At 32.2% G+C, this 13,083-nt stretch overlaps 2 protein-coding genes across 4 annotated transcripts; one reads left to right on the top strand and one right to left on the bottom strand.

Annotated features, from left to right (window-relative positions):
* Positions 1-844: 844 nt before the first annotated feature.
* Acadvl (Acyl-CoA dehydrogenase very long chain) lies at positions 845-6,663 on the bottom strand. Its single transcript, XM_018517429.1, has 8 exons — positions 6,575-6,663; positions 4,069-4,273; positions 3,774-3,992; positions 2,780-3,208; positions 2,305-2,568; positions 1,697-2,053; positions 1,410-1,622; positions 845-1,129 (listed from the first exon to the last, which is right to left on the bottom strand). The coding sequence occupies exons 1-8, from the start codon at positions 6,661-6,663 to the stop codon at positions 992-994; spliced, it is 1,914 nt and encodes a 637-aa protein (XP_018372931.1). The 3' UTR covers positions 845-991.
* Positions 6,664-8,579: 1,916 nt separating this feature from the next.
* On the top strand, positions 8,580-11,011 carry LOC108767520 (solute carrier family 25 member 51). 3 transcript variants are annotated; one of them, XM_018517439.1, is made up of 3 exons: positions 8,580-8,664; positions 9,262-9,528; positions 10,009-11,011. In XM_018517439.1, the coding sequence occupies exons 2-3, from the start codon at positions 9,385-9,387 to the stop codon at positions 10,717-10,719; spliced, it is 855 nt and encodes a 284-aa protein (XP_018372941.1). In that variant the 5' UTR covers positions 8,580-8,664; positions 9,262-9,384; the 3' UTR covers positions 10,720-11,011. The 3 variants fall into 3 exon arrangements, with proteins under 3 accessions (XP_018372941.1, XP_018372940.1, XP_018372939.1); XM_018517438.1 differs by lacking the exon at positions 8,580-8,664 and adding an exon at positions 8,700-8,860; XM_018517437.1 differs by lacking the exon at positions 8,580-8,664 and adding an exon at positions 8,700-8,897.
* The last annotated feature ends 2,072 nt before the right edge of the window (positions 11,012-13,083 follow it).

Here is a 13,083-nt window from a genome sequence, read left to right as displayed (position 1 = left end):
TCGATTTCATTCTACATTACATTGATCTTATGTACGGATGTTGTACATCTTGAAAAAGAATAAGATATGAAATTCTATATATATGGACATTCAGTGTGCTTCCACTGTCATTATGAACTGATAAGGTACGATGGAAAAATTGTGCATCTTTATATTCGCATAATTGTGATATTGTTAAATTGTGCATTTATATAACGATTAGAAACAAAACGAGCGATCAGTTATTAATAATTGATTGTAGCTTCCTGTTTGATACATTTCTTTCACGTGCCCCGTGCTGAGGAGTTTCTTTAAGTGGGAAAAGAGAGCAGCTATGATATAATATTAAATTAAAATATTTTTAAATATATAAGATAAGATATATATTATATATATATGTATATGCCGTAAGATGGTACACTTCTCCCATTTAAAGTCTTTCATTTAATTTATTGTGTAAAAGACGACTTAACATGGTGTGATTTATTAAAATTATTTTTATTATTTTAACGAAACTGATGGATATATAAAATAAATAAACAGCATCTAAGAAAAAATAACTTCAGATAGATCACATTATTTGTATAGCTATACATCTGGAATCGCCGTTCCGTGTAAAGAGGTATAAAGAGATATTAAAAATACATAATTTTCTATATATACTTTTAAATATACACCTTATGCTTTACACCTTACTAAGTTTAATTTTTGCATTGTTAATTGCTTATTTCGCACGTACTTTCCGCAGAAAATACATACAGTCGATCATAAAGTTACTTTGTATTTGTACTATTATTTATACGTTTTTCTATAAATTATAAATTGAAATATTATAAGAATTCTCTTTTTTTTTCTTCACTTTATGTTTTTCTATAAATTACGAAGTTGAAATATTATAAGAATTCTCTTTTTCTCCTATGGTAAACAATTCGATATCTCTAACGTGATAAAAAAAACTCGGGTAAATTCAAGATTTCACAAATTATGTCCCATAAAATACATAGACCGAGTCTTAAAAGCCCATTGGATTTAATTGTACGCACCCACCGACGTCGCATACATTTTTCGAAATTTTACTTAGATTACTAAAGATATCTAATTGTTTGGCGGAACTGACTTGCTGTAGATTATTTGCAGCACGGTTTGATGCCTGTAACAATAAATAACGCATTAAGTAACTGCGTTTAGGAATTGGAAAATAAATTGTATATTCACATTATAGCTAGCAGGATCAAATATTTATAACACAATATCTTAGAAAATAAGTTAATTATTCTTGATCAAAAATATATTTTTTATGATAGATCAACTTAGATACAGATACTTACCTGTATATTTATTCATTAATTTAAGAAATTATAAATGATTATAGTGAGTACTTGTTGATCTTACTAAGATTTTAATAAAGAATGATATAAATATATCCATACCTCCATGCACCAAGTTTGTGCCATTAATAACTCATGCTCTGCACTAGGCAGATTCTTGTTCAACGATGTAGTTGCCCTGCTTAGAACAACCGCCATTGTATACGTATCAAAAGCGGCTTGCGCGATCCTATTGAGGATAAATTGTTCGTCTACAATGCCTCGTCCGTATTTGATAAGAGAAGACTCTATAACTTGACCAAAGTTTTCCACGCTCTGCAATTATAATTTTTTAAATGCAAATTTGTTTGTATTAGAATTGCAGCTTACGTTCGAATTATTATTCTCACCCTCGAGCAAAGCGCGGCGCTTTCCGCCAATTTTGGATGTACCAAATTCCCGAACGTAGGCGGCGATTTCAAACCGATTGCTCTAGTCGCACGTTTAGTAGCTTCCTCGACAATCAATCCTAAATTCGCGGAAGGATTCTTGAAAGCCTTCTGCAGCTCCTTCAAATGGCTTCCGGCATATTGGATACCAGTAAGCGCCACGAACAAACGCAAAATATCGTTCGTCCCTTCAAAGATTGGGAATATGCGCAAGTCGCGCATTACACGTTCCAGACCGGTCTCAGACATGAAGCCCATTCCTCCTAAGATCTGAATAGCTTCATTGCACACCCACCACGCGGAATCAGATCCGAAACACTACAATGAAAAAAAAAATGTAACTTTAATGTATAAATTAATAGTTATATTTTCTCTATTAATATTTTTATCAAAGATGAAATGTCTGTATTGTCTTGATAATATTTTTGAGGCTTCCACGAGTATTTTCTATACAGAAGTTATGTTTCGCGAATTATCTCTATATCCGGATCCATTAAAATATCAAGTTTTATACTTATTTATAAGGATGTATCAGACTGTACATAAGCAAATTATTCGAGCAGAATTACCTTCGAAATAGCAGCTTCTAGATGATAGTCTTGGCTTCCGCAATCCATGTTACCAGAAATCATATACGCGAGGGACTGAGTGACGTAATGCAGTATAGACATGCGCCCCAATTTTTCTTGTATTGTACCATAATTATCCAATGTGCGACCGAATTGCAGGCGTTGCGTTGCATGATTCACGGCTTTGTTGATGCAGTAACGCATGGTGCCAGATAGACAAGCAGACATACCGAACCTCCCATTGTTCAGGATATTCATGGCGACCTGAAATCAAATAAAATGAATGTATATAATTCGAGCAGCATTCAAACCCAAGTAAATAATTCGCGAAGTTTCATGCAAAAGAATTAGAAATTTTTATTAAATATAATATATTACGTTATGTATTAGATACAAGTAGATTGTATTAAACACATTTACTTAACGATATTTATGATACTCAAAGACGAGAACGAAAGTTTTTATGAAATTTTACCTTAAAACCTTCACCCTCCTTGCCGAGAACATTCTCTGCTGGGATCTTAACGTCCTCGAAGAAGAGCGCAGCCGTGTTGCTACATTTGATACCCATCTTTTTCTCAGGCGGTCCACTGGTGACACCACCGAATCCTCTCTCCACGATGAAAGCGGTTATTTTATCTTTCGTTTCGCCCGTTTTCGGATCCGTGATAGGCGTTTGAGCGAACACGGTCATGATTTCGGCAATGCCGCCATTCGAAATCCATATCTTGCTGCCATTGAGAACATAGTGCGATCCGTCCGCGGATTTAATAGCACGCGAACGTATTGAATTGGCATCGGAACCGGAAGTCGGTTCCGTCAAACAGAAAGCGGCGAATTTGCCGTTGCTTACTTGAGGCAGGTACTTGGCTTTTTGTTCTGGTGTACCGTACAGAAGTATACCCTGAAAAACAAAATAAAAGACTTACTTTGTATATATTAGGTGTTAAACTTAATTCCTGCCGTTTTTCGTCTCTAAAATTGATTTGTTTCGAAGGGAAGATGAATGAATACGTTAATCAAAATAATTTCCTCCATTTTCTACTTTATTACGAATTAATAATACTTTATTAATAATACTTTGATTAAGGTATTTCCCTTCGAAACAAATCAATTTTAGAGACGAAAAATGGCAGGAATTAAGTTTAACACCTAATATTAAGCAAGTAAAATAAAATCAAGATCAATAAACGAGCATAAGAGATAAAATTAGTAAAGGAATGAGAAATATCAAATTTATTCAAAAATAATGATATGATGAGATATTTCAACATACTTAGTTATCTTCACTCATAATCATAATGAGATCGTTGAAACTCAAAAATTAGAATAAATAACTTATATGATTCATTGGAATATTGACAAATAAATTAAAATATTAAAAGATGCAATAACATTATCATAGATATCAACACTATTAGAAGAACCGTGAAAAACGAGTAAAAAAGTAAAGTCATGAGAAGTTTTACCTTGAATCCAATACTCTGATGCGCACCCAGTGTGATACCGATGCCCAAATCGTGATAACCGCATATCTCAACGATTCGTGTGTACTGGGTATTCGTTAATCCTAATCCGCCAAATTCCGTGGGAACTTGCAGAGAGAACGCTCCCATATCCCAGAGAACAGCTGCCGTTTTCTCATCCACGTACGCGTTCTGATCGTTTTTAACGGGATCGTTTACTTCCTGAAAGAGAAAAAAAAAGTATGTTTAATAAAAGTTAGCCTTATACTTCCGTTAATGTACTCTTTAAGGTAGTTACCTCGTAGAACTTTTCCACGGGATCAATCAGCATTCTTATCGTTTCGGTTTGGTCCTGAGTCATGGGTTCAGGGAATGGGCACACTTGGTTCAACTGCAATTGGCCACGGAAGAGATTCATGGTAAAAGATTGAGACTCCTTCGTGGCGGCATTTTCTCGTGGCTTGTCTTCCTTGACCTTCACTGCCGCTTGGGTAGCTAAACATCTGCGTACAATTTCAGTAAGCATCAATGTTCATAATTAAAATTAAAATAGACAAGTGATAAACGAGCGAAAATTTAAATTATTACATTTTCAATTTATTTTTTCAATTATATTTTATATTATTTATATTCTCTGACTATTTTAATTGTAAATGTTTTTGTATGTTTTAAGACAATTATTTATAATGACAGAAGAACGATAAGGGAAATTTAATGACAAATTTATTTAAACATTGTATTTAAACACTATTGAAGATGATCTAATAATGTTCGAAACGTCTAGACTTTATTACATTTTGTTATGAATAAATAACCTTAGGATATTCTCCATAAGAACCAGTATTGATTTGCATGTATTTTTCTATATATATATTAAATTGATTTACTCTAGAAGCCATTACTTGGTTGTATTAATATTATTAAAATTAAAATAAATGATTTGATAACAAATATATAATAGCGTTAAAATATATATATATATAGTTAATCACTATGTATTACATATTACATTAATTTACAAGATTTTGTAAAGCAAGAACATATGAAAACTGTTTCTAGAGCAATTTTCAACCTTAAGCAAATCTGCCATTGAAATATTTCCATCATATCTGATTTTTAAGAAATAACAAGACATTTTGCCACTTCCCTCCACCCCCCCTCCTAAAAAAAAAATATATATACAATAAAGTTTTATTGAAATTAGAGAACAAATCAAAAGAGTTGAGTTTTATTTTTGTTTTTTATATGACTTTATATCAGTTTCACATATTAGAATCACATATTATAATCTAAGAATAGTCACTTAACATATTTTCGTCTAAATATCTCTGATTATCATTAAATCCTGGTGAAAATATTCACCTTACTCATCACTTGTCACATTCAAGTTATTTAAAAAGAAATGCTAATCTTAAAATTAACATGATATAAAATGATCTTAAAATTTGAATTTTCTGATAGCAGATTTGACTTTAGCACTTCAAAATACGTTTAGAAAAAAAGTTGTTCTTCCTTGCATCAAAAATTTTTAAACTAGTATTATTAGAATATCATTGTATTGTTTATATATCGAGTTATCTTATAAATAAATATAAACTCATCTACGTCATCTTCCAATTGGATTTTCTATTTGTAAAATAATATATACACTTATACTGTGATGTTACACATAATATTGAATTAATTCTTCTACTTCTTGTTTAATTTGAAAATTCTTTTATTATGCAAAGAAATCTTAGGTCGTATTCGAAGTTCTCAGTCGACATTAACTAAAGATCATTGATATTGTAATTTCATACTCAACAATATAACTGTTATGTAATAATCATGTATTATATTACATTAATATTTTTAAATACAAAATATTGATGTTATGTTATTTTTAGTTGGGATTGATAGGTCTAATTCAACAAATTTTTCTTCTTCTTACTCTTCGACTGTAAGATTCTAATACTGCTGTGATTTTTTACATCTTCATTTATAGCATCTCTTAAAATTAAACTTAAGACAATTTAAATACAAAATTCAACTATTATAAATTGATTAAAGTTTCAGGTTAAAAATGAACAAACCAGAAAATTCTAATCGTATCAATCAAAATTCTGATAATCTCAACTAAAATTATAATAGATTCAACCAGGAAGTTCTAATTTGTCCATTTTCAATTAGAATTCTAATTAATGCAATCAGATTCTTTTTCCAGTGTATGATAATATATTGGTTAGAATGGGTAATACGTTTCAGTTTCCTATTTTTAGACGTTTAGAATCTGTGAACTTAGGACCCGATCAGTAACACACGGATCAACTACTTAAATAACTGCATGATATATACAGATTTATAGATAAACACATACTGAACGTAATATCTCTCTCTTCTCTCTCTCTCTCTTAGCGCTTACGTATGCAATATGTGTGAATATACGCTTCTTACAAGCATATATTTACAGAGCACAGTCCAAAGTTCAGGTAACGTCAGATGCGTCAGACGCACACGCTTAAAACTAAAAATATCAACATGGAATTACAAATTGATGTACATATAAATTAATCTTTTATCAATCATTCGCGATCAAAGCTAAATATCACGCACATCATGCAAATTTTGTAAATTGCGACTCGATTAAATTAAAAATCGAGTTTTATTTATTCTACATAATAACAAACATGTTGCGTTGCATGCGAATCAAATTCGATCGGCAGTTTAGATGTATTCAGTCAGAGATGAATATGATTTCCTAATTGTAAGTTTTCTCCAATTGACAACAGGTTGCTCGAGTCAAATGAATGACAATGACATTTCACCTGGACGTGATGTTGAATCCCAAGGGCGCCTCAATGGCCTTATTGATACTTTGGGCAGTTGATGAAAAAATCTTAGCGATGCGAAGCATTTTATAACGTAACGTATTTATCACCGAATGAATATTTGCACTAATAAAGATTAAAAATGGAAAGACAATTATTGTTATGCTTTAAGATGTACAGTATAAACTACTCAGAAACACTAACTCCACCGTTTGTCATGCGACTGAATCATAGATCTCCGCTACACGGCACGCTTAATCGGGTTTAATACATCCGTAGTTATGAAATTGGCCAATCATAGCTTTTCGTCGGGAGAATGGAATGATTGTGATTGGCCAGTTTCACGTCTACGGATGTTATTAAACTCGATTAAGGGTGCCGTGTAAATGTAGTCTTGGGCCGTGGTCCGATACACGCTCACAAAGCTTAAAAATTATTTTATCCTTGTTGTTTGTCAAATGTTAAACGAAGACAAACAATGCTCATGAGCGTTGTCAGCATGATTCGGACCACGGCCATAGTGGAAAGTGGAAGTGGAAGTTTCCTTGCGCAAGAAAAGATCTCCTGGATTGGATTAATGACGATATATACTCTTCTAACGGGCGCGTTCAACTCGTTCAAGTTGACAAAGCGACTAGCCTGCTTGCTGAGTAAATTAGCATAATTGTTGTTACTTATAGATCCAACCAATCATATTCAATCGCTCGTTAAGCATGCCTAGCCGCTTTGTTTTGAACTCGCTCAATATGACGGGGTGATCCCGATTGATCACGGCTCGATTGGACACCACCAATCACAGCGATCGTGCTTAGGAGCTTTGTAGTCTCAAGCGCTGTGAGTGGCTCGTGTCCAATTGAGCCATGTCCAACTGGGTGCCATCCGGAGTGACTGTGATTGGCCAGTTTCGTAAATATCGATGTTAAAAAGGTGCCTTCCAACAAGAGACACAAATGTTGTCAAGAGGTTTGTCGCGTCGCATACTCCAACATGCTTCAACATGTTCTTATCACATAGTTTCTATTCACTCTAATGAGTGTATTGGAGTGAGTAGGAACTGTGATAGGAACATATTGGAGCATGTTGGAACATGTGATGCGAACAAACCTAATGAGCCTTCTACAATAAGTCATAAATCAGGGTATCAATCATATAACTTTGTCTCTAGAGTGGAAATGTGAAAAGTGAAAACCTTTATGAGTGTATGTATGAACATATACACACATAAATACAATAAATTTTCACTTTTCACGTTTCCGCCCTAGGGAAAAAGATCTACAATAGGTTTTTTAAGCCTTAAGCCGTAAGAAATTGACCAATTACAGTCAAATCCGAGAAGAATAACCGACTGTGATTCACCCATTTCTTAAGTCCGGATCTACAATAGCGTTTTAAGTCTTAAGCCATAAGAAATGGGCGAATCACAATCGCTTATTCTTCTCGGATTCGACTGTAATTGGTCAATTTCTTATGGCTTAAGGCTTAAAACACCTATTGTAGATCCGGACTAAAGGCTTAAGGCTTAAAACCCTATTGTAGATCCGAACTAAAAGGCCCATAAGATGTGACAGCTCTGGAGCACTATATTGAACTAAGAAATGGTAAAGATCTCAATTTCGAAATTTTTTGGCGTTCTCAGTAGACTCCATCTCACAGACACGTATTAATGCGTATATTTTAATCCTGGAAAAGAATTTTCAAATCGGTAAAAGGAAAAAAAGTAATTGTTATATAAAAATTATATGGTTTAGTCGGTAATACAGACGACTTCAGAAATAGGATTCCCTTTATTAAGAGTCCCTAATTATTATATAACATCTTATAAAAATTTAATTCTTATATATACTTTTTATATTATTATTATAAACATATGATTACATTGTTTATTAGATACATTAATTATTATTATTAGGTACAAAAAAATATTATAGAATAGGGATACGTATTTTTTTGGATCGTATATACAGTAAGTATAAAGAAATAAATGGAGTTCCTACACTTTACAGAGTATACCACTCTTGAGTATATCGAGTAGATAGTAGATCTATGGACGAACATTGATCAGCTGTGATCGGTGAAACAGATATCAGGTGATATATAGTGATAATAGTGATATCAGTCTATCAGATAGGAGTTGGATTAAAAATTTAGTGATGATAAGATCGTGATATAAGAAGCCGTGAGTAATCTCAGGCACGGTTGAAACGGCACCTGAAATTCCGAAGGACCTAAATATCTCATAATTATGGGTTGAATGGTGAAAAGTAAATGAAACGTAAATTAGAAGTAGGTGAAAATACGTAAACACGTGTGATATGATTAGGTTAGGTTATGTAATATAATCAAAGATTTATACTGTCATTCTTTTGTATTATTTGAATACGTAATGTTTATTTATAGATCAGACAAAAATATGAGAATAGATATATTTGTATACAGACATAGATTTATGTACGTTAAAATTGCACTAATGTAAAAGTTCATAATATATATAAATTATAGATTGCATATACAATACATATTTATAATGTACATAAATATAGATAATAATATATAAATAAGAATTAGATATAGATTTAAACAGCTGACTGAATGTTATATAATTTATGCTTCTGGCATAAATCTGAAAAATAAGACGAGTGTTCTAGACATCAATGGATAGTTTATATTTGTTTTTATTCTTTCAGATAGAGAATACCTGGTTCAAAATGCAACATCCACGAATATCATTGGATGGAGATAAAATACATTTAGAACAATTGAGTATTTTTCTTCTCGGATATATTTTCGTTCCTAAAAATTAGTCTAATATGAGTAACGTGACGGAGAAGGTTCCATTGCATTCGGTCCTAAGACTCAATGATAGTGATGTTAAAGAATTTTTTTGTGGTTGGGGTGCTGCTGTCATCAATGTCTCTGTTACTTATCCAATTAATAAAATCATATTTAGACAGGTATTTGTATAGTGTGGATAGAATCCCAGATAGAATCTAAAAGTCATAACAGTATCATAAAGACATAATTGTGACCTGATTTATTATTTATAAATTCACTTATAAATGATAAATTAAGTTATAAGGTCTGTTTTCTAGTTCTGTACTGGAACTTTCTTTTTTATTTTCACTAAATATCAAACATATCTATTTCACTTTAAGTTCTAAAAGTTTCACTTTCTGTATACTAGTTTAGCTACAGAAAATAAACCTGTGATAAAGTCCTATGGATTATCATTAGGTTTTTCGTTTATTGTTGCATTGGACTAAACTTCTTGTGTCAAATATTAAACATATACCTATTTTATTGTTAATGCAAAGAGCTCTTTAAAGTCAGCTACAAAAACAGACTTAATACGTATCATATTCTATCTGGGATTAACAAATACTGCTGTAATTTTCAAATATCAATATAAACATGATTTGTGTTATAATATTCAGATTTTGGAAGGCGTACCTGTGGATGCCGCGGTCGGTCAGATGTCACGAGAGGGAATACGCTTGCTGTATCGTGGAATTTTGCCGCCTCTGTGTCAAAAGACTTTGTCCCTCAGTTTGATGTTCAGCATATATGAAGGATGCAAGCAGAGGCTCTGTCTGTTAACTGGAAACGATGTGCTGTCTAAAATATTAGCAGCGAATATAGCCGGTACGGTGGAAGCTCTCCTCATGCCGTTTGAAAGAGTACAAACGTTGCTACAGGATTGGCGATATCACGAAAAGTTCAAGAATACCTCCCACGCATTCAGGTATCTGTTGTCAAATCACGGAGTGACTGAGTGTTATCGCGGTATGGTTCCTATCATATACAGGAACGGCTTATCCAATCTGATGTTCTTCACGTTGCGGGATCAGTCAAAGGTACTGCTAGGCGAGAGGGAGTCACTACTGACGAACTTTGTCAGCGGTGCCCTGATCGGCGGCTTCACCAGCACAGTGTTTTATCCAATGAATGTAATCAAGATACACATGCAGTCGAAGATAGGCGGCAACTATGAGAGATTTCTGGCTGTGACTCGCGAGGTCTACATCTCCAGGAATCGAAGCTTAATTTCTTTCTACAAGGGTGTGCACTTAAACTACATGAGGTCCTTTATTAGTTGGGGAGTGATTAATGCGTCGCATGACTTCTTAAAGAAGATTATTTTCTAGATCATTTAGCAAGAGAAAAATGTATTTTTAAATTTATTTATAGCAGACACATTTCACGCCCTGCTATTTTGGATGGTAATAGAAAAATTATAGGATCTATTTATGAATGTATAAAAACTTTGTGTAACGTTTTAACGAATATTTGGAGATACGTCTGCTAACTTGTTCTTTTTTTTTTTAACGAACAAGAGTGATCAAGGATAAATTTGAAACAATACATTATTAAGTTTCTTTATTGTTTATGAAGATTGTATAGTTTATAGAGATGTAGATAGGTGTAATTAATATTTTATGAAGGTCTTTGATAATTTGCTATCCTGCCTTGGATACATTTCAAAATTTATGCACACGAATATATTAACTTTTCAAACATGTGTAATTTATGAGGCAGTGAAAAGTATTAAATGACTAAATTTAGATATATACAATTTGTCTTTAATTATGGGCAAAGTGCTGTTATAATCAATTACATATTTTGATTATCTATATTTATTCCATAAATTATATATAATTAAACTATGTCGAGATACTCTTCGAAAATTTTTTTAAATTTAGAATATCTAAAAGCGTATTTTGCGATTAAGTGTCACAATTTATAATAATATGTGATATAATATTTTGTCATAAAATAATTCGAAGTAATTAAAAAAGATAGGACAAAATATTTGATATTACTATAAAACTATTTATATGTGATATTACATTGTGTAAAAATATATCGAAGACTTTTTTTTCTTACACATAATAATGTAAAGATGAAAAGCAAAAAGAAATTATATGTACATATAATTCTTTATGCATATTATGTACGTATATATTTTATTGAAATATATATGTACGTATAGTTTATTATTTAAATATATTGTTATTTTTTTATACATTAATTTTGTATTATATGTATAGCGACAATACTTTTATTTTGAAATGTATATGCGGAGGCATTTGAGACGTAGGTACAATTCACTTGAGATATATAATAAACAAAACAATAAATTATTAATTAATTAGTATCATTTAATAAATGAATTTACACGAAGTAGAAATAGCTATCAAATGTATATTGGAACATTTATCTATTGGATGTTAATATTGTATATAAAATATGTGCAAATATCAAATTAATGCTAAAGACAATATAATTTTGGTATCAGTTATAGTGTTGTATTTATTGTATTCTATACAGGGTTACAGTGTTGTATTTTATATAGAGCGACCCATAAGTACAATTTAGGACATTATGGATTAGATAAACATTTTGGGAAAATTTCTTAACTGGATAAAATATTTAACTTTGTTGAGAACAATGGTGGACATATTGAGTAGATTATGCAAATAAAAGTTTTTGTTTTACCCTGTTAATTTTTTCTCTATACTGCTGAACTTGTGGATGATTGGCTCACCGATATACCCAAGTGTCTTTAAAATTCCCGCCGTAATATACTGCTGGGGGTTCGGTCAGGGCCAACTCGTTAAAGGCCCGATCCGAGGTCCGATTTTTATTCCCGCACTGGACTGCAATAGAACTGTTTTCAAGCAGAACAAATCGAAATGATCATTAAATCATTTTTCAACAATTGATTTTATTGCCAGTTTGACGTTATCGTGATTTGTTCTGCTTGGGTCTTTCTCGCTTTCAAATATCTATCTCACTTTAAGTTTTAAAAGTGTATAGTAGTTTAGCTACAGAAAAGAGACCTCTGGTCCCTTCAGAACACTCGGAATTAGGACAGTATTCACAGTCCAATCTCATATTGAAGATTGTATTAAAGATTACTATAATTTTGAAGCAGGTACTTTATTCGAGATTCAACTAGATTATAGATTTTTAATCTAAAACTAGACTTAAGATCTTAAATTAAAGATCAGATTATGAATAATTTCCAATCCTTTTTTTCATCTCAGAATAATTTGAACCGACTATTCAATCGACGATTGATTCAATACAATTGATAGAATCGCCTGAGGCAAAATTTCTGACTATACAATTCATCATCCGGTTAATCCATTATTTCATGTATTAAACGAACGTTATAATAATTTTATTAACGTTAACGAAATAATAATACAAGACTTTAATGACTCGATAAATTAATCGTCGATTAAGTTAGCCGGAGTTCGATCAAAGTGTCGCCTGCAAGAATTTAATTTCTATCTAAAAAAAACGGGGACTCCTACTCAGATAGAAGTTACACATCCCAAGGTATACAAATTGAAGCATTGCATAGAGGACCATACATAATAGAAACGTGTTCGTAATTAAAAACCAAGTTATCTCGTGAAATTTAATTGTCTCGAAATATCCTCCTGCGCGCGCGGTCTGTACTACTCTGGACCCCAAGGGCCGCCTCGGAGGGCAGGGGGGGG

The sequence above is a fragment of the Trachymyrmex cornetzi genome, unplaced genomic scaffold (assembly GCF_001594075.2).
Source record: "Trachymyrmex cornetzi isolate Tcor2-1 unplaced genomic scaffold, Tcor1.1 scaffold687, whole genome shotgun sequence".
NCBI lineage: Eukaryota > Metazoa > Arthropoda > Insecta > Hymenoptera > Formicidae > Trachymyrmex > Trachymyrmex cornetzi.
This window is presented reverse-complemented; position numbering and strand designations above follow the sequence as displayed.

Coding starts and splice junctions, on each gene's coding strand:
- Acadvl (XM_018517429.1), bottom strand. CDS start 6,663: ATGCTTCGCATCGCTAAGATTTTTTCATCAACTGCCCAAAGTATCAAT. Junction 4,274..6,574: donor GGATTCAACATCACGTCCAG/GTGAAATGTCAT, acceptor AATTGTACGCAG/ATGTTTAGCTACCCAAGCGG. Junction 2,054..2,304: donor TAGAAGCTGCTATTTCGAAG/GTAATTCTGCTC, acceptor TTTTCATTGTAG/TGTTTCGGATCTGATTCCGC.
- LOC108767520 (XM_018517439.1), top strand. CDS start 9,385: ATGAGTAACGTGACGGAGAAGGTTCCATTGCATTCGGTCCTAAGACTC. Junction 9,529..10,008: donor ATAAAATCATATTTAGACAG/GTATTTGTATAG, acceptor TATAATATTCAG/ATTTTGGAAGGCGTACCTGT.